At 30.6% G+C, this 26,392-nt stretch overlaps 5 protein-coding genes and 1 long non-coding RNA gene across 10 annotated transcripts in view; 2 read left to right on the forward strand and 4 right to left on the reverse strand.

The window, feature by feature from the left end:
• LOC113394903 (amyloid protein-binding protein 2) overlaps window positions 1-10,931 on the reverse strand; it is a 65,205-nt gene extending 54,274 nt beyond the window's left edge. For all 3 annotated transcript variants that reach the window (XM_026632361.2, XM_026632360.2, XM_064216614.1), the window contains exon 1: window positions 10,728-10,931. In XM_026632361.2, the coding sequence (XP_026488146.1) occupies window positions 10,728-10,916 (189 nt within the window). In that variant the 5' untranslated portion in view covers window positions 10,917-10,931. The remainder of the gene's footprint in view (window positions 1-10,727) is intronic.
• Window positions 10,932-11,958: 1,027 nt separating this feature from the next.
• Window positions 11,959-16,544, reverse strand: LOC113394921 (complement component 1 Q subcomponent-binding protein, mitochondrial). 2 transcript variants are annotated; one of them, XM_064216746.1, is made up of 6 exons: window positions 16,254-16,544; window positions 15,979-16,017; window positions 15,188-15,338; window positions 14,408-14,604; window positions 13,710-13,798; window positions 11,959-12,474 (listed from the first exon to the last, which is right to left on the reverse strand). In XM_064216746.1, exons 1-6 carry the CDS (start codon window positions 16,489-16,491, stop codon window positions 12,325-12,327), a joined length of 864 nt encoding a protein of 287 aa, XP_064072816.1. In that variant the 5' UTR covers window positions 16,492-16,544; the 3' UTR covers window positions 11,959-12,324. The 2 variants fall into 2 exon arrangements, with proteins under 2 accessions (XP_064072816.1, XP_026488176.1); XM_026632391.2 differs by lacking the exon at window positions 15,979-16,017 and having other exon boundaries at window positions 11,962-12,474; window positions 16,254-16,541.
• Window positions 16,545-16,813: 269 nt separating this feature from the next.
• LOC113394896 (rRNA N6-adenosine-methyltransferase ZCCHC4) lies at window positions 16,814-19,837 on the forward strand. Its single transcript, XM_026632350.2, has 6 exons — window positions 16,814-17,150; window positions 17,309-17,550; window positions 18,128-18,331; window positions 18,519-18,723; window positions 19,061-19,387; window positions 19,702-19,837. Exons 1-6 carry the CDS (start codon window positions 16,854-16,856, stop codon window positions 19,795-19,797), a joined length of 1,371 nt encoding a protein of 456 aa, XP_026488135.2. The 5' UTR covers window positions 16,814-16,853; the 3' UTR covers window positions 19,798-19,837.
• On the reverse strand, window positions 19,783-21,794 carry LOC113394898 (protein lin-37 homolog). 2 transcript variants are annotated; one of them, XM_026632352.2, is made up of 6 exons: window positions 21,488-21,794; window positions 21,254-21,368; window positions 20,935-21,141; window positions 20,625-20,760; window positions 20,282-20,430; window positions 19,783-20,004 (listed from the first exon to the last, which is right to left on the reverse strand). In XM_026632352.2, exons 1-6 carry the CDS (start codon window positions 21,570-21,572, stop codon window positions 19,995-19,997), a joined length of 702 nt encoding a protein of 233 aa, XP_026488137.1. In that variant the 5' UTR covers window positions 21,573-21,794; the 3' UTR covers window positions 19,783-19,994. The 2 variants fall into 2 exon arrangements, with proteins under 2 accessions (XP_026488137.1, XP_026488138.1); XM_026632353.2 differs by lacking the exon at window positions 19,783-20,004 and having other exon boundaries at window positions 20,116-20,430.
• A 460-nt stretch (window positions 21,795-22,254) lies between these two features.
• Window positions 22,255-23,813, forward strand: LOC113394900 (partner of Y14 and mago). The gene is made up of 3 exons (XM_026632354.2): window positions 22,255-22,440; window positions 22,768-23,034; window positions 23,418-23,813. Exons 1-3 carry the CDS (start codon window positions 22,407-22,409, stop codon window positions 23,687-23,689), a joined length of 573 nt encoding a protein of 190 aa, XP_026488139.1. The 5' UTR covers window positions 22,255-22,406; the 3' UTR covers window positions 23,690-23,813.
• Window positions 23,814-24,317: 504 nt separating this feature from the next.
• LOC113394901 (uncharacterized) lies at window positions 24,318-25,269 on the reverse strand. The gene is made up of 2 exons (XR_003368617.2): window positions 24,912-25,269; window positions 24,318-24,450 (listed from the first exon to the last, which is right to left on the reverse strand). It is a non-coding gene; the product is annotated as an uncharacterized LOC113394901 (long non-coding RNA).
• Between the last annotated feature and the right edge of the window lie 1,123 nt (window positions 25,270-26,392).

Below are 26,392 nucleotides of genomic sequence, written 5' to 3' on the forward strand. Positions count from 1 at the left end.
AGTGATTATCATACAATATAATGATTATTTCCAATATATATCATAAAAAAACTACGTTAAAATATCTCAGGTAAGGTGACGTATATATATATATTTTTTAATTTAGAGCTGACCTGGATCTTATCTGACCAAGGTAAATTAAATTTCAATCTCAAGTCCGAGATGATCGCAAAGTACCGTTATTGTATGAATTTGTTCTAAGTGACGCACCGAGTTCAAGGACATGGCGACTACTGAGACTCGTACAGATAAGCAAGTCGGAACCGTATCAACGTTACAAACGACATAATATGTTTTTCTGCACATTACATAACACCTTAAAATTTATACACTTAGTACGCTTGCTTATTGATAGTCAAAAATCTACCACCGGTTCGGAAATTAACACCTCGGGGACCTGAGAAGAAAGAAGAGATTTTTTTTTGTGTAATTTTTTACAACTACTGATTTCATACAATAACAATATATTTCCGTTATTTGAAATAACCTGGAGGCGATCGTCTTATTCTCAAGATGTGCAATCGACTAAGAAGGCATTAGTGTTACATTACAACATTACAACAATCCTTTAGGACACAAACACTCTTTAACGATTCTTTTAAATTTTACAATTGAATATTTTTGAACGTTTTCTGGGATCCTGTTGTACAAACGTTTTCATTGCCCTACAAAAGAGTTACTAATCCTGTGTGTATGTATAGCCCCTTTCGTGATAAAGTGTTATTAATATAGACAAAAAAACATTTTACTACGACCCACAGCGGTGAAGGGGTTGAGGAAACAGCGCGGAGTCATTATTAGCAATTAGTTGTAATGTAGATAATGAAGAGAACATAACACATAAACAGAATTACAATAAAACTGTATACATATTATTTTAAAAATAAATCATTTCAAAATTACGCATTAGTAACATATATATACATGAATATTTATCAAAACATCACTCAGTAGAAAATCTGTGTTAGTCAATAAAGCCCTTCTGGAAGTTGAATAAATCATAATAACAAGATACCACCATTCATTGATTAACAAAAGTCAGATGAAATATAATTAATAATCAAAGTGACACTTTTGACGTTTTAACAAAAAGTCGTTTCGCGCTTCCGGGAATTTATATGCGCCGTGTTGCTTCACTATAATGTAACGCGCGCTCCATCTACCTTTTGTTTATATTATATAAATATAATCTAAGTGAACGCTTTTCTCGCGAGGGTAAATTAAAATTCATCCGTTTAGTAATGAAAGACGGCAACACTGCCGTTACTTCATATAAAGCACATTTAAGTCATGGTAAAATATAATTTCATAATTATAAACAAATAAATATTTATGAAACCTTTTAACCGTCATTTATTGCGCACTTTATTATCAAGTAATTAACGTCTCGCTCTGGGCGTAAATTCTAAGAAACTCTTAGTTATTCCAGACAAAAACTTATTCACGGCTGAAGCAGCGGGACTTTCAGAGAAGTACCAAAATAATTACATAGAAAATACCCAAAATTTTGTTCGTTGCATAGTTTTTCCCATAAAAATCCCATCCAATCCGAGATTTATAAAACGTAGATAGATCTTCACTCGGTGGCGGGGCTTTTCGCAAGCCCGTCTGAGTAGGTACCACCCATATCATTACCTATATAGTCAACCGCTCAACATCAGAGCCTAGTATCGTTGTGTTCTGGTTTGAAGGATGGAGCCAGTGTAACTACAGGCAAAGGACTTAACATCACAGTTCCCAAGGTTGGTGACGCATTGGCAATGCCAATTGACAATGGTGATCACTTAGCATCAGGTGACTTATTTGCCAGTCGCCTACCTATATATAACATTCCGAAAATTGTACAGATTCTTTATGTACTTGATACTTTATAGTAACGGATACATCTGCATATCAATTTATATTACTTGAGAGCATTATCAATCAAACTTTATACATTCTTTCATATTACTCGTGTGAAATTATCAGAATTATATTAAAAACAAATTTTTTAACATAATAATGTACATTACTCAACAACTAAGCGCTAATATTACATAAGTTAAACAGGAAATGTTTTTTATATGTAAATATATCTACGTATAGATTATATTAATTAAACATACATAACTGAATAAATTATATGTTAATATATGTATGTGCGTTCATTTGACATGGTCCAGCGAATGGTAACAATGATTCAAAGCATAGTTCGCCGGGTCAAATGCGGATAAACACCTCAGTTTTTCGACTACCTTTATGTTTGGAATGCATCGTAGTGCCAAGCCATCAAAATAAATTTCCTAGTCTAAGTATCTATATAATCGTATAAAGGAATTCAAAGATTTTTCCCTTTTTGGCCATCTGACACGACCAGAGAGAACTCAAGCTCAGGACTAACGGCTTTACAACGTGCTTTCTAGGATAGCTTTATCGTTGTCTACTTCCAAACTTGGAGCTGCTACTGAAAAGATAACTCCCATATTTTTACTGACCTGACCCGGCGTATGAACCCAGGACCTGACCTCAATCAAATCCCTGCATCAATCAATACAATTATATAAATGGTTACCTAAATAAATGTGGAATTTCAATTAGCGAACCGTGTACTAAAACAATGAAGCGAGGAAAATGGCGCGAAATAATATGACGCATTATAGTGTTACTATTAGTCATACAAGTCACACAAACAATTCAAAGATCATAAAGTTATTGTTCTACAGCTTCCTATTTCCAAAACATCGCTTGTATATTTTATTAATACGAAATTTCAATAACGATCATGAAATATCTAAGGCATCGTTTAAAATACTGTAATACCCCTGTGACTTTAAAATATATATTTTTCGAGGATAATATATTTTTATAACATACATACTTACTATTAAAATATGTATACATGTGTATTATGTGTTTAGTACTTATTTTTACTAATATTATAAAATTGAAAAAAATTACTCTGTATGTCTGTATGTTGCTCTTTTACGACCACATCGCTAAACCAAATTTAATGAACATTGTTATGAAGAATGCTTGAACTCGATGGAAGAACAGCACTTAACGCGAACGAAACCGCAGGCGACGACTAATAAGTCACACGTAAATACTATTCAGTAAAAAAAAAGCCTTAAAATGAGCTACACGTATTTCTGCATTATGAAAAGTGTACATAGCATTATTGCATTATTAAATATTTAATATTTTAATTTTATTTGTACATTTGGCATGAGGTTACGGGGATATAGTTACTTGGGGTAGGTAAAGCATAAATTTCACATGTTATGTCTTGATAAAATCTATCTACGGAACGAATTGAAATTTTTCTTTTAAAATCATGGTAAAGTAACTTAAATTTACAATAAAGATTAATATGAAATTATGAAATACACAGTTTATAAATAAATCTAAAACTAGAGCAAGTGTCAGCGTTTTCTTCGAAAATAGCAACTTAAGATGAGAACTCGTGTTTCAGACGTCTAAGGGAAAATTCTTTTCCTTTGACGCGGAAAATACAACTGCAAAAGCTTTACAAGCTCAGAGTCATTATATACTAGGTCAAAACATTGTTCTGTCTGATATGAACTAAATAAAGGATACGTCATATCGAAAAATAATAAAGTAAAAAGTATAGTAACAGCCTGTATATGTCCCACTGCTGGGCTACGGCCTCCTATTCTTTTTGAGGAGAATGCTGGCTGACTCTACTTAACCACGCTGCTCGAATGCGGGTTGGGATACACATGTGAAATAATTTCGTTTAAATTGGAAACATGAAGGTTTTCTCACGATGTCTTCCTTGAGCACGAGATGAACACAAATTAAGCACATAAAAATGAAGCGGTGCCTGCCTGGGTTTGGTTGGACGCGCAATCATCGACAAGGGGCCATGTCGACTTTCAACGAAAAATAATGATCGGGCATAAAGCAAAGAAGCTTACTATTATCATAAATTTAAATAACTTTTTTCTACATTATAATTTCTTATTTATTGTCAAAATACTGCGACCGGCTCGGAAAGAAGCACCTCAGGCGGAAGATCCGGCGAAAGAAACTCAGCGGTTTTTTTTTGTCAGAAGTTTGTGTTTACATTGATATACGGACTAAAGGCGATCTTCCATTGCCAAGACGTGCTATCATATAGATAAATACTTCAAAATATACTCAAGTTATATTTTGCAAATATCTGATATCTAATCAGATAAATACTTCAAGTCTCATTATGACTATTGTTTTCTAAAATACAGTAGTTTTAAATGATATTTTTTATAAACAGAAGATACGTCGATAGAAATAATACAACTTTTATTAACGAGGCATCAAAATAGAGAATAATTGAACTCAGTAACGTAAAAATGCAATTTTCTTCACCGCCGAGCGTGAATTATAAAATGTACGTGGAAATTGAATTTTACTTGAGCCGCTTTGGTTACGGATCACGTTCTCTAACATCTAAACTAACCGCTGTGCCATTTTGATTATTACAGTACTGAATCCAATCCAATTAAGGTTCTTTATACCAACAATCAAGTTAAGCGTGACTTTTTGATTTGTTGTTTTTATTTATCAATATTACGCTTCGAAAAAAAAAAGTGAAAATAAACGATCAATCAACGAAACTAAACTTAATTTCACTTTGAAGCTTCACATGAAATATTATAATCATGGAATGGTCGGATCATTCGAGTCCCGCTATGAAAGGCATCTTACACAATATTCAACTTTATGGTTGTAAATATAACATTTAGTGTGTTATAATTACAAAACTGCGGGCCACTGGCTGGTTCGCCTTCACCTAAAAATGTTAATCGCTAGCGGTACCGAGACGCGCACAAATCTAACGGTAAAGGACTGACCAGTTTACACTGAACCCGCGTCTGGCCATCGTGGAAGCATGCTACGACTTAACCTTTGATTATTTTTGTGTCTAGATAGACTGTCAAAGCTGAGAACGCGTCGAAACAAATTGTGACCAACTATTAGCCACTAAATACACGCACACTAGTAAAGTAGTATGACGTTTGGCGAGTACCAAGCGTAGCTGTCACGCACACCAAGATAATAAACACACACACACTCACACTATGTGGATCTTTAATAATCTAAGACTTCTATGTCCCATTTTCGGTATTAATTTTTTTAAAACATCGGAGCAATCTTGAATTGGTTTCATTAGTTAAACTATTCCTGATTCGCAATTCATTTAAAATAATATATTATTTGAATAGGGTGACTGTTTTACCAACTGAACACACACACGGAATGCGATTTCAAATTTCATCATTCAATTACATTTTTAAAGATGCTATCTTAACGTTTAAACTATTCTTATTGGGGAATATTCCCAAAAAGAATAATTTAATCTTAATCGTTTTAAATATAGATATGAATCAGTTTCACTTTTAATAATAACGACTTTTTTATGGCAACACTTTAACGTTGTAAATCAAATTAAAGAACCAAACATAAATAAGGTTATTTCTATTTTCAAAAACAATTCATAGAGTTTTTGTGACACCAGAATTAAGGACAATATATTTCTTATTTATTATCATGTGTATTCATATAAAAATATATTATTTAAAAAAAGGTTTTATTAGGTAAGACTTTATAAAATAGGTTTGTTTAAACAGGGATGTTCGTGAGATCGCGATCATTTACACAAGGATATCAACGACTTTGTTTTTAAAGAGAGAGTGAGTTTATAACGTTTTAAATTTTTAATTTATATCTGCCCTGTGTTCTATTATTTTTTTATAATACGAACTATAATATGATTATTGTTGTAAAGATGTTGTATATCTTACATAAATACAACATCTTTTCATATATACAATAATACATATGTCTGTCTATGGTTTACACCGCTATCTAAACCATAGACCACTGTCGATTCTCAAATAATTATTATAATATTTTAAATATTATATATATACTGCACGTCAATGTTAATTTTAATCAATAATAAATGAAATTATAACAGACTAAACAAAATTTTATATCAATTTTCATAGTAAATATCATATAAGATCTGCTAACAAATTTAAGAAAAAAAAAAAATCTAGCAATCACGAAGTACCCGTACCCAGGCAAACAAAGGTAAAAGGGAATGACGATTATTTACGTGTCGAAGTGTAATAAATACGGAAGCAATTTTTAAAATATTCGACGCGAAAGAGACCCCAAAAGGTCACAGCAATATGCCGTACGCATTTGCGAACGTTTTGATAAAAATTTGCAATACAAACTAGTGACTTTTGATGAATAATGAACGCGGCAGTATTTCGCACGAGTACCTTAAACAGCGGTATTGACGATTAACGTCTTCCGTGTTTTAATGAGACTACGTCTAACTTAAGGTGAGCATGATAACATTATTAATTCGTTAATTATCTCTATGGGGAAATCATTGCAGGTACTTCTTATAGATTCAAATATTAAAATCGTTCTTAAATTAAAATTATTATTTAATATGAGAACACTGTCAAAAAGTTGAATAGCCAAATTCAAAAGCTTTATTTTTATTTAATATAAAAGCTTGCTTATTTAATGTCAAAAAACTATCATCCGTTCGGAAATAAACACCTCACCACACCCGAGAAGAACTGGAACTGATTTAACTCAGTGTGATTCTTTTTTCATATCAATATATTTGATATATATATATATATATAGGTTTCACAACAAATATAGATTTTATATGTTTTATTTGAGATATGTGTGCTAGCGACATATATAGTACATTGTATATGTAACAGCGTATGTGTATCGGATGCGTGATGCAAGACACTACTCTTAATCCAGAGAGAACTTGACAATCTAACACTAACATTGAAGTTGATGTATCAGTATTCAGAGTGCGGAGACACTTTCGATAAACGGGGCCATCTGCATGACAAGCACCTTTCACGCATTCGCAAATGCCGATCAAAACAACGTCAACAACAAACACACAAGTAAAAACGACAATCGTGGATCTTAAATTTACATTTGATTTCTCTTCTGATGTATTTACGTTCTTTATTGTCTTGTGGTTGAGGAAAAACGAAATTAGATTTCGACATTTCGCATCTGATTTCAGTTGCATGTTATTCAATAGAAAGCATTTAAGTTACTTGAATGTTTTGCAATAAATAACTCTTATTTTATTTATATATGCAGTATGCACTCATTACAATTTATTTGGAAGTTATTTAAAAAAAATATATATTAATCTGTTTTATGATTTGAGGTTTGGATCTTATTTAAAAATAAACGGTATTTTATGTAAGTTGTTTTTGAGTTGGAGAAGAAGAGATCCTTCGAACACTACCTGCTCCAGGCCACTTGTTGGGCTTCAGACGGGGCTATATACATATATATGTATGTAACTGATTCACAATAATATCTCCATTTATGTGACATTAGGCAGTCTGGTCAATAGATGTGTCAAGATACATTATTGGTATGATTGGTGCAACAAAGCAAACATGTTGCAATTGTTACCCAATAAAGGTTCCCAACAGGCCGTGTCCGCTATAGATCTATTCACTCACGAAGGCCACTTCACGTTAAATTTATTCATTTTTAATAAAATAAACTTTAAAATAATCTAATTTATAGTTTTTGTTATCAAAGACATCTTGCACGCAAGATAATTCTTTAAAGTGGAGAGGAGCGCTTTCCTTAATACCACCCTCGGCTAGGACGGACGATAGACCAGACGATGGCACCATTGCCAATAGAAGTAAGAAATTACAAACCGCACCTTACAACAATACGCCATCAAACTTGAAGATTAAAATATGGTGCTACTTCTGCCCGTAGTTACAATGGCTCATTCACCCAAACCGGAACACATCAATACTAAGTATTGTGTGGGGGAGAAATGTGGTGAGTCGGTGGTACTTGGACTTGCACAAAGTAATTTTTTCATTTTGTATATTTATTTTAATTTAAGAAAACATATTAGCGATTTAACTCGCCTCTAACAAACGTGACTAAAACGGCGTTAAAACGAGCGTGATGATAATAAACAACTAATAAAACGAAACATAATCGACGTTTATGTCTTAATTAGTCCGCAGAGAATACGTTGGCGTCTAAGTGTAATATCCATTCCTACAGTCTATGACCAAACATGTACCTGATATAGTTGCAAAGGCATATATTATTTAATTAAATTTGTATTTCAAGAATATATGTGTCATATACAGTACAGTACAGTAACAGCCTGTAATTTTCTCACTGCTGGGCTAAGGCCTCCTATCCCTTTGAGGTGAAGGTTTTTGGAGCATATTCCAAGCATATATGTGGCAGAATTTTGTTGAAATTTGACACACGCAGGTTTCCTCGCGATGTTTTATAAATGATTTCATAATAAGACTAGTAATAAGTTTATTTTAGACTACCGCTACTACCTAATATTATTTTAAAGATTTTGGACCCAAACTGAACGCGATGCTGGCATATTTTTGATTGATAACAAATAAAACAGTTTATATTCACTACATGGAACTAAATGGAAATTTATATCGATTGCTAAAACGTTATACCGGCCAACTGAACGGCCTCTGATCGGATTACCAGTCATATCCACTTAATTTTAAGTAATTACTCCATAGTTGTTTACTACAGTGATTAGCTTAAAAGGCGGCAGATCCCGAAATTCTAAATATTAACTTTAGGTCCAAAAAAATATTGGGTATTCGGAATGTACATAAAGTCGTTTGTCCTGCGCCGGAACTGTTTCTAGCCGTATCGGATTCTATACAGCAGAGAGTTCACTTGTGATTGCCGCACACACTTTTGCAATATAATAGTTACCGCACAGTTAGCTAGTTTCCTTTTAGAGTGTTAGTTAATAATACTTTATTGCCTATGGCAACATCTTTCTGAAGTATTGACTGTGAACGCTCTATAATGATGTTCAAACAGCAATACTTGCCATTGTTGTATTCCGGATTACAGGGTGAGTAAGTGTAAAACAGGCACAAGAGAAATTAGTTACCAAGATTGACACATTGGTGATAAAAGGACTGGTGAATATTTCTTACTATGTCTATAGACGGTGATGTAACTTTTTACCAACAACATAACTATGCCAATAGTTATCTTTAAGCCTAATATATCACCAACAGTATAACAATAATAATAAAACAGGATTAATTTAAAATTTGTTCATTTCTATACAATGTTTACAGTTAATGTTATGCCCACCGCATGGATGTGAGCAGGGAAACTGAGAGCGAGAGTATGTAATCAGTCATCACTAATTGCTTTCGACGTTGCAATAAATGAATTTTGAAGAGTTGGTTCCTATATAAGGTATGGTGATGGGATAATATAAAAGTAATAAAAACGAGAATTCCGATACTGATAAATATTTCGCCTTGACTGCCTCATAGATCTAGTGGGTTGCGGTTATAGAGTTCAAATCGACTTCTGTTTTTTGTCGAAAATATACAATACCGACCCGGAGTCTGAGTGCACAATGTTAACACTCTTGTGCCTCGGAAAACCTCGTCCCGCGCCTGAACTCTTCCCAGTCGTGTTGGCGCATGCACTTGTGCATTATTCCATTTTAATACATTGTGTGCTAGGTTTTTTGAACAGAACCGCCATGGTCAAAATTGGTCGGGATATCAGTCATTTCATAAAGAGGTTACGCAAAACACTATTCAAGACTTAAACAGACTATTACTTTAACACTAAGATTAATTCGTGTACGCTTGTGTAAACATCTGTATATGAAGGCTAATCTCTTTGTAATTTCATTATTTGTTATTTTATCTGTACGAAACTGGGGCAGATAGCTCAAAATACACGAGTATATTTATTTTAAAAATATCGTTCCATAAATAAAAAAGTAACTAAAAGACGAAGGACGAAGTTGCTTCTGAAGTTGTTGGAGCTGTGCTGACCGGTAATTAGCTATTGCACTGTTATTGTAATTTTTTTAAGTATGCTTAATCCGTAAGATAAATAAATAAATTTTATATTTTCTGCTCTAATATATATTGTGATTCCGTATAGGTGTAAATTATTTAGTGGCAACACAAAATTTTGTAAAGTCATCAAATGACATGAATTACAGAACTATGAAACGAAGACCATTAAATAGTAATATGAACATTTTCAAATGATCATTAATTCTGTGTAATAATTGAAATGTTTACACTAAAACGAAACGACTTTTAGTTTGTATTGATATAATTGGCCCAAAGTGTAAACAAAGAAACGTCAAAATAACCTCGTATTTAAGTTTTGATCAAATTACAACGTTACGATACGTTTTGAGTTCGAAATTCAGTTTTTTTTTTTTATAAGAATGTTTTTGTTTTTTGCTTAATCCCTGGTCATAGAATATAAACTTTATAAAAAAGCAATCTCATAAATAATCTTATAGGAATTTGTATCAACGTTAAAATACATAGCTCAATAAATTTCAAACTATTATGGATAAGAAATAGTTAAAAATATCAGAAATAAGAAAATTTGTTATGATAATGTTTCAAATAAGAGGTTTTGCAACAAAGAACCGTGGATCACAATATGACGAATGGGCTCACAACAGTGAAAGTGATTTACCGACCCGTACCCGCAGCAGTAATCACATGACCGTGACCCGACACGAGGCGAATTGTATCGATTATCATCTCGATATTATCAATAAGTTCGATACAAGAGTATCACAAAAGATACAACACTCTCCGAGTAACGGTGCATTTTTGTTCACTGTTTTCGTAGATAAGACGACTTATCGTACTCACCTTGTAATAAACATCCATAAGGATGCTATCTGGCAACGACCGCAAGTCATTCCTTTCGCACTTGGATCTCTGCAAGTAGTTCACTAAATTAGTCAAACACACCTCGTACAGATTATCGGGTATTTTTTTCACGCGCACCGTCGCCGACGCGTCAGCCATTTTGGCGAGATAGAATAAAACTCGCTTCATTTTGCTCTGCGCTGCGACAAATGTCAATGACAGAACAGATCGATTCGCGCGATGTTCAAGTTGGTTTCTCACGTGGTATTGGACAGTTTGTATAAACATTTTGTTTCTATTGGTTGAATAATATTCATTATGATGAATAACCAAAGAATATTTTATCTGAATTTTGGGGGTCATGTGATAAGCAACAAAACAAGGGAAGTGTCTGTAGGTATATATTGGGACAGTCCATCATCAGCTGATTTTTAAATCTGCGCGGGAGTTTTGATTTCACACAATTATAAATATATATAAAAATATAAATTAAAAGTACCTATTGACAATAAACTTTGTTCTTCTCAATTTTTATTATTAACGTGTTTTGTGATTTTATCATTTCGTCAATTAAGAAGTATTATTATTTAAATTCAGTAAATACAAATATCTGAAGAATACGTACTTATTTACGTGTATACTTCATGACATAAATTATATATATATGTTAGGTTTCTTGTATGATCATGAAAAGGAAATGAACGCTATTTTCTTGGCAGAAATATTAACTAATACAAAACTACTCTGATGACAGTAATCAGGTGACCTTTACATAATGTATTATTATCTTTAAACACGGAAATAGAACACAAAACTAATTTATTGTTATATTTTCTTAGTGTCGACTGACTGACGTAAATTCTGCGTATAATAGATGACACACGTAATTGATTTTACAACAAACTCATTTACTATATAACTATTCTATTCTTTTATCAGATAACTTACTAGCACAGATAAGCATCGCTAAAAAACACAGTATTTTGTAACAAATTAAATTAATATATTATGTTCTGTATATGTTAAATTAAAACAAGTTAAACAAAATATACCATTTGTTAAGCAAGCGTAGAAAATCGTAATTTCACTTTTTTTTGAGGAAAAAACAAAACTACGAACGAAGATTATCTTTGCTACCAACGAAGATTGCTAGCTACTCACGAGTATTCGCATCGTTTTAAGGAATAATTAAATAAAACTCGATTGAAATTTGAATATATGTATTTATTCAAAACTAAAACAAATAACACTAAATAAAACAACACTGTTGTTTAAAACTAAACATTCTTTAAAGCTATACTAGAGCAAAATAAATGCCTCATTTTATAACCAAACATAAATTCAAACTGAAAAAACCCAGTGGCATGAAAAATTACCTATTTTTTTATTCAATTTTATTTTTATTTATACAATACATTATGAGGCAGTCAAAGTTTTGAAAGGATTTATTTCAATTCGTATTTGATTATCCGAAATTAACGGAAACATAATATTATATCACACTTTTGGTGCTTGGCGAAATTATTTTATGTACTACATACAACTCAGGGTTCCTCAGAAATAAGTTTCTACTACAAATTGTTTGGTGTCTTTTAACTTATTTACCAATGGTGAATTTCGAAATTCCCTCCAAAAGATTGATGTAGGCAGTGTGTTCGTACGCCGTGCTAAAGTCCGCCAGTTTCTGAACGAACTCGTTGCTGACACCTTTCTCTTCTAGCAGATTCATTAACAGATCATACAAGTACTGAAACAATCAAAATATTCATATATAAAAAAACAAAAACAACTTGCATGTTTTTTTTAAGTATATAAAAGTAAATTAAATAGTCTTTTTTTTATTTTATTGTCAACATAAATATTTATTTTGTATAAAGCCAAAATCAAAATGGTTACTACATTAACAACAACTTGTTGTGTTTTTAAAAAAATGTCACATCTCAATGAATGCTCTCTATATATATAGAGAACAAACTTCAAATCAATGTATCAATATCCCCCATAATTGGCACTTGAAAGACTATCACAATAGATCAAGTATGGCGGAAGTATGGGGTTACATAATGTTGAGGTTTGAACCCATGATCATCGATAATGATATTTCGGTTACACCGCGGGACCACGAGTATGTCTTCGTGTTATCGTGAAAAAGACTATAATATTTACAAAGAGTAACATTCGTAATAATAACTCTAGTACTAAAACACTTAATATTTTTTTTATGCAAACAGTTATATATGATCAAATTAGCTTAAATTAAATAATTATTTTTTTTTCAATTGTTTTTTTTTCGTCTTTGATACTGTGATTTCAGTACGATAATCTCAGACAACAATAAGAATTAACTGTAAGGAAAATAAAACTGATGACAATTACTGAATTTTAAAATGGTACTACCAATGTATAAAACCATTAGTTCAAGTTAAGGGTTCATTCCCTTATTTTTAATTTTCGGAAAAATTTATATCTTATCAACTGGTATCTGTGAACAGGGTTTCTTTAACATATAAACTAAAAATAAATAAATAGTCAAATTAAATTAGACCAGAAATACCACATCTAATACCATTTTATAAAAAAAAAAACTATTGACAGTATATGAAATTAAAATTAAAGGGGGATAAAAGTTAAAAGGCGAAAAATGACCATACTGGTGAAGATTTATTTATATTAAAGAAAGATTTTACTATGCTCTTATTAAAAAAAATAAATGAGTTTGTACTAATATTTATGCATAAAACCTTAATAGTAAATTGTTAATAATATGTTAATATGAAGACATCTACTAAGGAATAAGATATTAACTAACTATTAAGAATTTTGAAAAATGTTTACATTTAAACATCATCAGAGAGCAGCGAGTAAAGCTTCAGAATGATATAAAAATTAAAAAAATATGAAATTTATTATCATTTTTCTATGCAACAAATTAAAAAAAAAAACCTAAACTTTAAATTGTTTGAATGAAAAAACTGCACTCACTCCATCTAATACGTCACCAGCGACAGCATACACCTTATCATTCCATTCGCCCTTGTGTAGTGTGACTTCATCAATGCCAAAGATGTCATCTGAAATTAGGGTTGCTAATATATTCATATGATTTCGAATATAATGGAATAGGACTTAAAAATCTTTTAGGAACAAAGTTCTTTTACATGGCTTACGGTAAAGTGATCTCGAAGAAATCTTTACATAAGGAAAAAGTATTATTCCCTGTAGAATTTTTCCTTGAGACCTTTCCCTCTCTTCTTCTTACTATTATATAATATGGTTTTATAAAAAATATTTTTTACATATTTTTTTATTTTAATAGCTATTTGATTGCTGACATTTATTTATTCTCAAACTATGTTTATTTATTTTATAGTGTCTGTTAACAACTAATATCCTGCATCCTATGGATGAAAGTGTAATGGGGCCCTTGAGATATAATAACCAAATAAGTAAAAAAAATTACTAACAAAATAGATTCAAGTCAAGAGAGCTATAGAGGCTCAGTCATATAAAAAAAGGAAGGCAAATTGACAACTTCATTATTTTTAAGTCCACAAATAAAAAGATGCTTAATCTTTGACAAGGCAAGTAAACAAAATATTTATATCTATAATTATGCTATTTAATTTGTTCTTTATATAAGAGTAGGTATTTCTATGATTTAATATACAATAATTTCTTACTATATTCTTCAGCATTGGTTGATGGTGGTTCTTGTAGGAAGGAGCAAGTGAAGCCAAGTGTCGTGTCACCTCGGACCAGGTCAACTTCAAACTGAGGCTTGGAGTGCATTTCTGAAAACTCCTGTTTCTCTGGTTGTGTGTCATCTGCAAAGTCTTCTGTGTCGACCGTATGATTCACATTGAATGTTATTCTTACACTGAAATAATTAATGCATACTTAATATACTATGTATATAAATTAACATACAATCTTGTATTTTATGATACATTAGCTGAACTTGCGGCTTTACCCATGTGAAATTTATAAAACACAAACTTCCAAAAGAGATTTCGTGATTAATCAGTGAGTGGTATTTCGCTTTTATATATATTGATTATTTATTACATCAGATCATATCTATATAAGATTACATAATTATCAAGGATGCATCGATACGCCTTTTTGTCGATACGATACCGATACTCTTAGAAAAATATTGGCAATACCGACACATTTATCGAATTTAAATAAAGGTAAAATAAATGTAAGTAGACATGTTGATTCATTGTTTTTATTTAAAAATATATATTAAAATAAAACATTACAGACTTGGAATGTTAATATTGATAATTAAGCTCAGTAATTAAGGTTCATTAATAAGAGTTAGTAACAAAAAAATCGCCGATATATCGGTATGGGATGCATCCCTAATAATTATTCTAAAGATTTTAAAATATACTAAGTGACTAGGTTATGTTAACTTTTGAATATAGTCTGTGGAGCTATGTTACAGTACTTACATTTCATCCTTCATTTGCTTAGTCAAGGTAACCTCAGCACCATCTCCTTTCACTGCAAATCCATCAACTTCAGTTGGTAACGTCTTTACCTTCTGAGATTTACGTTCTGCCACTATTTCTTCAGTGAGAAACTCAACTAGCTCTCGTTCACCTATAACACAATACAAATATATTAATAAAAAATAATTAGGACTAATTAACTCATTATGAAATTCAACTATGACATGAATATTACAAGTTAAATTACTTAATGTAACTAAAAGTTCTAAATAATAACTACTATCTATGTGTAATTCATATTAAGTGAAAATACTATTTTACATAATTCAACAAAGTACAATAGAAGTAAATATAGATTTATATTTTTTCTTGTTCATTTGAACAAGATTAACAGTACAAAGAAAGGTTTAATCAAATGGCTTACGAATTATTAAATGGAATATATTATCATTTGAAAGAATATTAATACTCTTTTTATAGTTGAATCATAACAAAAAAGTACACCAATTAATCCAAATTAAGAGTTAGAATTCTTTAACAAGGAATGTAAAGTGATATTTGAATGCAGAAGTTAGACATGTACCAGTACAAATAAATGTACATTACAAACTGGATTTGTATTGTTTTTTGTACAAGGATATCATTAGGATTCAATTATATTTATAAAATATTAATCACAACTAGTAATGACTGAATGACTTGATATTATTCTAGATTACTTAGTGAAAATACTTTTTGCACAGGATAGGTTAGGATAGAATATGGATAACTTTTTGTATGGAAGGACTCACCAAGGGGTTTAGTGGAAGCAGTATTTTCATTCTGTTTATCTGGCAAACCATTTGTTAGTCACAATCAACGATTTAGATACTATAAAAATTATACGACTTAACTTTTTTTTCTTAAACTTTATAAATAGATGAGTAATAAGTATTTATTATAACTTCAGACATTTAATAGACGGCATGCTTTGGTTTTCCATATAGGGTAGAGATGTTTTATCTTAAGATATGTCTTGATGGTGCAATCATAACCTCAAAGCTACCTTTAGGATATAAGACGCTACCTTTCGTGTGAAGAGCTTTTAGTCCACAGCCGCAGCTGCAGGTGTTGGAATGGTTGTGCAGGAGAATTGATGAAGATGAAGTGCTATCCATCTTCTTGGAGCAGCTCATATGCCATATTCCTCTTGTGAAGTCACGTTTTACGGGAACTTGTGTGCGGGACACTATACCCGCAGCAAGACTTGAATTCTTTACACAAGTCTGTAGTACCTTATGGGCTGTCCTTACCAAACCGCTCATTTTTATTTTTCACCTATTTCGACTTCAACAAAAGTTCAAAAAATTGTCAAGAATTGGAATCTCAATCCGCACGTACCGGTACCTGTTCTGAAATTGCCAGTTGCAAAATATTAATGATATTTTCATAGATATAACATCTAAAAAAGTCAATAAATAAATTTTTTTTTTTTTATGAATTGAATGATGAACTATTACTTTGAAATAAATAAAAAATTAATTACATGCCGTTACTATTTATTACTTCAATTCATATATATGTATTAGTAGTAATATGGAATATGAATTTTGACACTGACAGTTAGTTGTCATTTTCACGTGTAACATTAGTATTTCAATAAACCTAAATTGAATAAATAATAAAAATGGGTAATAAAAGAAAATTAGTAGTCACTGAAAAGCCTACTTCGCAGTCAACCCCAGTTGAAGTTATTGCCGAGAATGTTTCCAGTCATCCATTATGTTTGCATGGACCTACGTTGTTATTTTCTAGCGAAAAAGGAAGATACTTCGCATGTGCTTCTTGTAGAAATAAAAAGGATTGTACCGTGCGCATTTATGAAGAGGATTGGAAGAAAGAGACTGTAAAAAAAAATAATGAAAAGTACCGTACACTTATTCCTAAACTCGAAAAAACTGCGGCATGGAACCATTTTAAAGAGGTTAGTTTCCAGCGCCTGTTATTATTTAGCTAAAACTCGTATTCCTGATTTAATTTGGAAACCGGTCATAAGGTCAGATCTGGCCTGAGAAGAAATGACATGATGATGATGAATATAAGAGGAAATTGTCGTAAATTGTAATAGTTTAATATTTTTAGGTGAAGTCTAGACATCCATCGGACCGAGCTTATTGCAATACCTGTCAAGAACTATATATAATATCCCAAAGCAGAAAACATGCAAAGGATCATAGAGTAGTGATGCCTTTGACTGAAGAGCAGCTAAGTCATCCTACATCATTCCTACCACCCTTAGAAGATGATCAAATAGAAGCCCAATATATATTTACAAAAAAGTCTGTGAGCACTGTGCTTGGGATAATGAAAAATAACAAAATAAGGTTTTTCTAACTTATTTTTTACAATTATCATATTATATTATGTTGTGTTTAATATAGAAAAATTACATTCAATTAAAATAGGTTAAAATAAGAGTTTTCATTATTTATAATTAAACAGGTAGGTTTTTGAGCGCTATAATCATCATTTAATAGAACAAAATCAAGTATGAAGATAAGAGTGGTTGAATATGCAGATAAAGGACTTGGTTGCTATTTTTTCACATTAGTTATTATTTGGTATATCAACTTATTAAAAAAGTTAAATCTCTATATGCTGCATAATAATATATTTCATTTTTTTAATTTGTCTTTACATAGATATATACAGCTTAATATATATATATTAAACTTCTGTATGTGTATTTGTGTGACTGCATGGCATATATTGGACCTGCTAGGTGGATGTAAAGGTTTCTTATTTTACCTGTAGGAAGTCAGCGTCACAGCTTGTTTAGTATAGATATAATTATAAACTTGTGCATGGTGTTTTATAATAGAAATGAGCATTGTCATTTTTAAGTATATTGTAATATATTAAATTTTTTCTGTATTAAATTTATATAAAATATATTTACAGCAATGTTTTATGCATTGGAACTCCTTCTGTCCACGAAGCGGCACAAGAAAACCCTGATTATGACTCTTTACTCTTGGATTTTGATACTCGCCACCATCTCTTCTACCCGGCTAATAAATTCTTATGGTACAATATGTTCAACAATTATCTTTTTAATGGAAATGAAGATGAAAAAATATTGAGGAAATTTTTCAAGACTTCTAGGTATATTTTTTTAATAAATAACATTGAAAAAGAATGATGGCAACTGTTTTGTCAAAAATTTACTAAATCTTACAAACTTCCCAGTTTTTACTGTTTTAAATACTATAATAGTTATGTATGTTAATTTATCCATAAAAAGTTAACTAATATTTAATAATAACTTGTCATTGAAATGTGATAATTTTAGAGAGAAGGGCATGTGTATAGCTATTGACCCTCCATTTGGTGGCCGTGTTGAACCAATAATTCAAACAATAAAAGAGCTCTCAGAGTTATATAACAAGGTATGTGAGGGCGATGGAAAAATATTGCCTGTCATATGGGCATTTCCATATTTTGCTGAACCTTACATAACAAACATGATGCCGGAAATTAAGATGCATGACTATCAGGTAACTTAGCTCATTTTAAGTACTATCATTAATTACTAGTATAGATCAGTTCAGTCAATTATCTGTGTGCATACATTCTTTATTCTTACATTACACATCTCACTCACTTTAATGAGCAGGCACTCGCCTTTGTAACTGAATGGCTATATGCACTTTGTAAACCCTAAGTTTAAAGACATTGTATAAAAATAAAAAAAAAAATGTATTGGAAGAGAATTTTATTAATGCACTTACTTGATTTTCTAATTAAAGAAATATTTCTAAATTTTTTGAGGTTGTATTTGAATACAATTTAGTGAAATATTTAGTGACTTTTTATTATATTATTTGATTCTAGGTTGAATATCAAAATCACAAAAAGTTTCAAAACAAGGGTGGTAGAAAGTTTGGATCTCCAGTGCGCTTTTTCACTAACCTACCATTTTCAACTATTGACCTCTCCAATGATAGTAGCTACAGGCATTGTAGTAAATGCAAATATTGGGTGTCCGTTAAAAATGCACATTGTAATAAGTGCAAAGAGTGCACTAGTAAAAATGGCATGACATATAAACACTGCAACACATGCAAACGCTGCGTGAAACCAACATTTATACATTGCAAGCAATGTGAGCGTTGTTGTCTGGAGAAAGGTCATGTTTGTGGCACAGTTGTTGAATCGCAGGTACAAAATCAATATATTCTTTTATGATTTATAGTTGAAGTGAACATTTTAAACTAAAGAGATTTGAGTTGATGGTTCCATTTAGGTTAATAAAGTTGAGTAAATAATTCACATTAACATAATAATAAAATTATGATAATGAGAAATATTAACTAACAAGTAACAAATAAAGAAGAAATTCATACTTATTATTATAATCAATATTATTTTATGTTTTTTTAAAACAATCACTATTCAATTATTCCACAATCTCTTGATTATGTAGGTCTATTAATAGAACCTACAATGTATTAATATATATTTTTTGTTTTTAGTCTTGTTACACATGCAATGAAAAAGGTCACAAGAAAGTTGACTGCCCTCAGGGAAGTGGAGACATAAAGAAAAGACGTATCTCTATTAAGAAATAATTGTAATATATATTTTACATATAAAAAAATTACTGAAAAATCAATTACTTTCATTCATAATCATCCTTACAAAGTAATAATAATTTCTGATTACATTGATTTGGTTTTAAAATGTTTTATCAAAGATATAGTAACATAGAAAATGATCAAGTGTCTAATAATTAATTCTTCTATCTGCAAAAATTCAGTAACAACCATTAAAGACCACTGAAAAAGTAAAACAAATTTATTATTAAAGGTAAAATTTAAAAACCCTACATACATATACAAATAGTATGGGTGACATATTTTTACAGCAAACCCATTGCTAGTCCCATTTATATAAGCAATTTCATTCAAACTATTGACTACCACATACTTGGTTATTACCTTGTTCCATAAGTAAAGTTAAGCAATTTTAAAATGTGTAAAATTATATAATTCAGAATTCTTAGCAAAAAATCCTTAGCACATGTATTAATGATTTATTTAAAAAATAACTCACTTGACATTAATTTTATTAAGTATATTCTGTGTGGAGTTATAGCGCGCTTCGACGAGAGCCGCGCGGTCGAGCCAAGCGCCGCGTACGCCAGCCCAGCGCGTCATGTGCTCGTGAAGGAGCTGCTCCTTGCTAGGCGGGGGAGCTTCTCGCTGGAAAAAAAAAGAGTAGAACTATTAAATATGTACCTATAATAATTACTTCCTAATCTTTAATTTTGTGTTATATAATAAATATATTTACATAAAGTATTTAAAAAAATATATGTATGGTGGGTTTTCATTTTTAGCCATATTAGTTAAGCAAATAAAATAAATCATTAAAATATCAATATAATGGCACTCACATAATTTAAATTAATGTTGTTCTTGCTGCATGCTTTTTGTTCTGGTATCAAGTCAGGTATGCGAGATATTGCAGAGCCTTCAGGACCAGGCAAGTCTACACTTTCATCTGCAGCTTGAGGTTCTTGCGTTTTTTTACTGAAAATATTAAAACATGGCTAATTAGGTTGAATTTTTCATTGTCTGTGGAGTACATAATTTACACATAAATACAGTAAGAACAATTGTTAAACAACTAAGCAATCATATTAAAATTATATTTGAAACAGTTAAAAATACATTTAAAATTTGCTGAAGGTGCATTTTGTTTACCCAAATTCCTTATAGTTAGCCTTAGGTTGATTAGCAATCCAAGCCCTGCATATAGGATAAAGTGGAGAGTCCTCGTTAAACTGTGATAGGTCAACACTCCTATCAAATAATTTTAGAACATATGACTGATGCTGTGGTGATTTCCTTCTGTTTGAGGAATCTTCTTCATCTGTTGTTTCTTCTTTTTGTTCTTGGTTGCTTATATTTCTGTGAATATAGATATAACTTATTGTTATTATTAAATATACATATAATTGTTTACATAGTTCCAACGTAATATAAACCTATACAATAGGATGAACTATCTGATATTGAGTACCTTTCTCGCTTAACTGGTGTATATTCTGATGAAGCGTCAGATTCTTCAGCTGCCGGTTCTAGCATTTCCATTAGAGCTCCTTTTAGACGGCCACGGGCTGTAGTGACTTCATTATCTAATTTAAAAAAAAAGTTTTTTTGAATCCTTTATTGCTTTATAAATTACTATTTTAATTAACATTTTCCAAACATTGCGTACTGATATAATATGTAAGTAATTAAAATCATTCCATACCCTTCGGTTCATCTTGATCCTTAATATTGGTCTTTGCTTTATGTTTCTTGGGAGTAAATAATCTTCTTCGTTTTGATAAAGGCATTTTTCACGCAATTATTAAACTTGATAAAACGTACAGTTTTTATATTCGAACTACTTTATATCACTAGTGGTGAATAAAAAGAGTGATAGAAATATCTCAGACTACTATTATTAGAACCAGTAGAACTTAACGGTATCTGATTTTTTAATTAAAATTTAAAGCAATTATAACTGAACAAAATCTTTAATAATTTCACTATTTACATTTTACAAAAACACAAAATTGAAAATACAAATAGAAATATTGCTATAGATTATAGAATATACAATAGTATAAATAAAGAGTCATTCGCACTGCATATGTATGTATAGACCATAGATGTTGTAAAATGTAAGAATATATTATCTACATTTCCTAAGAAAATAGTTAATAATTTAGTAAATATTGATTTTTTTACTTAACTGCGTCAAATAATGTAAATCAAATTTGCTTGCAAATAAATGGAATCAGTATTATAATGCCTCTCCTGCCCAAGGTACAAGACTGTCAGTTTCGTTAGATAAATTTATTACACTTATCTTTAAGTGTATAAAATTTGTCGTGAGAATTATTTTATATTTCGGTTTTGTGTCTCTATTAATTGTAAATAAACATAGAAATTTAAAACGAACATAAATTCCGAAGCAGTCAGAAAGATGCAATATTTTTGCCGTTTCTAACTGGAATGGATAAGAAATAAAATGACATTGACAAGTGCTTAACTGAAATGTCAATGCACTTGGAGCCAATGCTGTTACGAAAATAGCATTCCACTAGCAGAAATTAAAACAAGGTTGTTACTTGAAAGTTATCTTATTTTATAAAGCATTTAGGAACTACGGTCCATGACAAATAATGGCTACGACAGCATATGAGCATGACGCTGATGGTGAGAGTGGAATTTAAAAATTTTTTGGTGCTTAAAAGTAAACTAACAATATGTCAATATTTATATTTGCAATATCTAATTACGTTTTAATGAGCCTCAAGTAAAGATTCATTATAATATTCATCGAATGCACGTTCCTATAAACTTAAATTAAATTTTAATGAGTGAAATTGCCATTAATTATTATTTTCGTGTCATCTTTAGAAAGCGTACTAAGTTATCGAAAGAAATCAGCAATTTTAATTTATACCACATTTTACGATTGCACGGTTACACATTTATTTTTATTATTCAAGGAATCTAAATAAAAAGTACAAACTTTTTTAGGTTGTAAATTCATACCTGCTACTCAGCGCCCTGATGGTACATGGAGAAAGCCTAGACGTATCAAAGATGGCTATGTTCCTCAAGAAGAAGTTCCATTATACGAGAGTAAGGGCAAGCAGTTCAAAGCTCGCCAAAGCACTGGACTTCCTGTAGGTTTAACTCCTGAAATTGCTGCAGAAGTCAAGAAATCTAAAAAGGGTACCATACAGCCTATACCTGGCATGATAATAAATGTTGAAAAGAAAAAAAAGAAAAAGAAGACACAAGGTTTGATAAACTTTTATTATTTATATTAGGCTATGATTGCTACTTTAATATTGATCTGATAATAGTCTCATGTTATTCTTATTACTAAGTGTTTAGTTCTATATGTAAATAATTATTTATATAATTTGTTTAGTTCCTAAAACTGTTCAAAAATAAAGATTTGATCAATACATGTTAAATAGGAATGTACATGTATTTATGTATTAAAATTTAAAGGTATGTTCGTACACATTCTCTATAATTTAATATTATTTAGTGCATGAGTTATAAAGCTGATAATTTAAAAAATGGTAGAATTGGTATAGTATGCAAATTTGCCACTGAGGGGAAAGCCCTTCTCCTTTTCAAGAATATGAAGCTATAATCAAAAACTTTTGTTACAGGTGTGTCGGAAGCAACTGAAAAACTGGCAAGATGTGAAATTACAGAACCAACGTTCGGCACTCCCCCACCACCCACTAACACAACCTCTACACAATCAGACCCAAATAAAAGACTGAAAAATTTGAAAAAGAAACTAAGAGAAATAGAAGCCCTTGAGGAAAAGATATCTTTGGGGTCCCTAAAGAATCCAGATGCTGAACAAAAAGAGAAGATCTCAAGAAAAATTGAAATTATGAAAGAAATTGAAATATTAGAAAAGAGTAGCGAATGACTTAAGCCAAAATAATTATTATGTAAGATATTTTATTAAAGATCAATTTTTAAATGCATTTGTCTCATGTAAGAGTCCAGAAGATTTTTAGCATTGGCAAGATTAAATTTTATTTACAACTTTGTGTTCTATTTTGTTTTGAAAATAACTATTCACGAAAGCAACGAAACATGGCAATAATATAATAAGTAAAATAACATAGAGTCTTAAGGTGTTAAAACTTTTATTTTGTCAGGAGATTGTATGTTGATAAAATTTAATGATTGAAGTTTAATTATATGTTACAATGTACATACAAAATCAAATGTTGATAAGTCACTACAAAAGCAATGTTTTTATTACATTCAGACTACATATTAGGCCAATGACTAAATACAAATGCCTTAAAATAATTACAGACAAGTTGCATTTTACTTTTTTAATCTTAAATATATGACAAGTAATAATATTTAAGAACTCTTTTAAAACATTATTTTCCAAACATATTTTTAAACACAAATGGGTTTTTACAAATTATCTTTACAATAATAGAGACTTAAAACAAGTAATGTAATATTCAATGTTTTTATTGATTGTATGTTCTATTTTCAGATTTGTTAACTTTTTTAATTGTACAAAGAAACCTTGTATTCCATTATACAGATGTACTTAAAGAAAATATTGTGCAATATAAAAATACACTTCTTTGCTACATGATAAAAATTCTTTAATATTTGTGGTAATTTGAGGATAATTGTAGTCTCATTATCTTGAAGTGATACCTGAAATGACATACACAAACTTTTATTATAATCAGAACAATAGACTATTTATGACAATGTTTAAAGATTAATTTGTCACAATTTTAAGGAAGTATTAGTTATTTGTGTAATTTTCTATACATTGCAATATTCTTGCCAATTAATGAAGTTTATAGGATAATTCTTACAAGCCTAAATATTAAAATAATATAAGATTGAAACTATCTATTTTTTTTATACAATAGTTATTTATTATAGAAAAAAGTAAACTGGAAGTAATGCTGAAGACACAAGACCATGTTTTAGCCCTTCAAAGCTACAGTTTATTGTTTAAACAATTTTATTACTTTGTTATAACTACAAACTACAACTAAAATTAAATTTATCAGTGTTCAAACAGCAATAAAAGTTAAAACACGTTTATACATACGATAAAACCGAATAAATTATAAGTCTTAAAATTGTTAACCAACAATACTTACGTGAAAATAATCTATATAAACTCGTTTCTTGCCTTCTTTCTGGCGTAATTACCTAAGCACGCGAATATACCAGTAAGAGTTATTCCCACCCCTAAAACTGTCGCCAAGAAGTCACCAAAATCATAACTGTGTGCTGCCTCGACATTACTCACAGCTAGCAAAGCAAAAACGAATACGAATACTTTGATAAACATTTCTACGTCGTTGAATATTAAAATATTAATTAAAACGTATTTTGTAACTTTTTGATAATACTCGTCAAAACATAATGTTCATTGCTGTCAAGTGTCAAATGATTTGTGACACTGGTCAAAATAGTTACTAGAGCTTAAATCATTAATTATTTAAATGGTTTTACAGTGGCATATTCTTATTTTGATAAGAAATTATTGGATGGGAATATCTTTTTAATGTAAAAAGTATAACATAGGTAATTTGCTCCAATGAATAAAGGGCATATTTCGACACCTACTGTTGACGAGTTGAAATGTGGATATAAACGTCAATTCAAAAGATTCTAAAAAAAATGTGATAGTTGAGAAGATTAAGACGATACCTAATTTTTTTTCAAAACGATTATAGATTTGTTAAATTAATTGTGTAATATATAACTATATTCATCATATACGATACGTGTGAAACAAACTTATAACGCACTCTTTTATTTTAATACATATTTACACATATTAATGTAAAAGCAAGTTATTTGTTAATTAAATGCTGCTAGTTCTTTGTACGGTGTATTTATATAAGTTGTATGTATCACTCTCGAAATTAATTAATAAGGTATTTCTTTATTGGTTAAGTTAAGAATTAAAGTAAAACAATACAGTAATGTAAGATAATGTTATAACAATGTTCCCGGTTCTAGCGTATCCAGAAGAGAGCTTAAATTTCCCGCCAATGTTTTCTTTTTTTTTAATGTTGCCCGCTTCAAAAATCGTAGCGACAACATCCGGCCCTCCTGCAGACGCATTCGCCCTCGAATGACGTTTTAGTCTGGTGTATACAGCTGTAAACGAAAGTTAAATAATATTTAAAATTAAAATTATATATATATATATATATAAAAATATAGTATTCATATAAGGATGTACACGTGATATCCCATAATGAATACTACTCAGTCAAGCTTCAACCAGATATCTCATCACGGTAATTGTGATATTAACGTAGGTATTATTCAAGTTATCCCATCAGCGGCTAACTTATTCAAACCTCATGGCTTAACCAGCAGCACCTTAGGTCACTGAGGTTGCATATCACCATGTTATCTTTCGCAAGAGACAGCGTTCACATAGATGCCTGTCACATGCTTTTAACGATCACCATGATTCAATACTCTGTTGACAGCTTTGTACACCAGACATTAGACAATTGCTATATTTTTAAACATTGATATTCGTCGAAGGCATTAAATTTAAGTAACTTACAGTCTTTTTTTTTTATATGTATTTTGACAACATCCTCATTTACTCATC

Source organism: Vanessa tameamea, chromosome 13, assembly GCF_037043105.1.
Source record: "Vanessa tameamea isolate UH-Manoa-2023 chromosome 13, ilVanTame1 primary haplotype, whole genome shotgun sequence".
Lineage (NCBI taxonomy): Eukaryota > Metazoa > Arthropoda > Insecta > Lepidoptera > Nymphalidae > Vanessa > Vanessa tameamea.

Excerpts from the sequence above, each read along its gene's own strand:
- LOC113394898 (XM_026632352.2), bottom strand. The coding sequence starts at position 21,572 with ATGCCTTTATCAAAACGAAGAAGATTATTTACTCCCAAGAAACATAAA. Across the intron at positions 21,369-21,487 it reads GGATCAAGATGAACCGAAGG|ATAATGAAGTCACTACAGCC; the intron begins GTATGGAATGAT and ends TTTTTAAATTAG. Across the intron at positions 20,761-20,934 it reads GCTAACTATAAGGAATTTGG|TAAAAAAACGCAAGAACCTC; the intron begins GTAAACAAAATG and ends TAATATTTTCAG.
- LOC113394900 (XM_026632354.2), top strand. The coding sequence starts at position 22,407 with ATGGCTACGACAGCATATGAGCATGACGCTGATG. Across the intron at positions 22,441-22,767 it reads ATATGAGCATGACGCTGATG|GTTGTAAATTCATACCTGCT; the intron begins GTGAGAGTGGAA and ends AAACTTTTTTAG. Across the intron at positions 23,035-23,417 it reads AAAGAAAAAGAAGACACAAG|GTGTGTCGGAAGCAACTGAA; the intron begins GTTTGATAAACT and ends CTTTTGTTACAG.
- LOC113394896 (XM_026632350.2), top strand. The coding sequence starts at position 16,854 with ATGGGTAATAAAAGAAAATTAGTAGTCACTGAAAAGCCTACTTCGCAG. Across the intron at positions 17,551-18,127 it reads ATGAAAAATAACAAAATAAG|CAATGTTTTATGCATTGGAA; the intron begins GTTTTTCTAACT and ends ATATATTTACAG. Across the intron at positions 18,332-18,518 it reads AAATTTTTCAAGACTTCTAG|AGAGAAGGGCATGTGTATAG; the intron begins GTATATTTTTTT and ends TGATAATTTTAG.
- LOC113394921 (XM_064216746.1), bottom strand. The coding sequence starts at position 16,491 with ATGAGCGGTTTGGTAAGGACAGCCCATAAGGTACTACAGACTTGTGTA. Across the intron at positions 13,799-14,407 it reads AACCAATGCTGAAGAATATA|ATGACATCTTTGGCATTGAT; the intron begins GTAAGAAATTAT and ends CCCTAATTTCAG. Across the intron at positions 12,475-13,709 it reads CTGGTGACGTATTAGATGGA|TACTTGTATGATCTGTTAAT; the intron begins GTGAGTGCAGTT and ends TGATTGTTTCAG.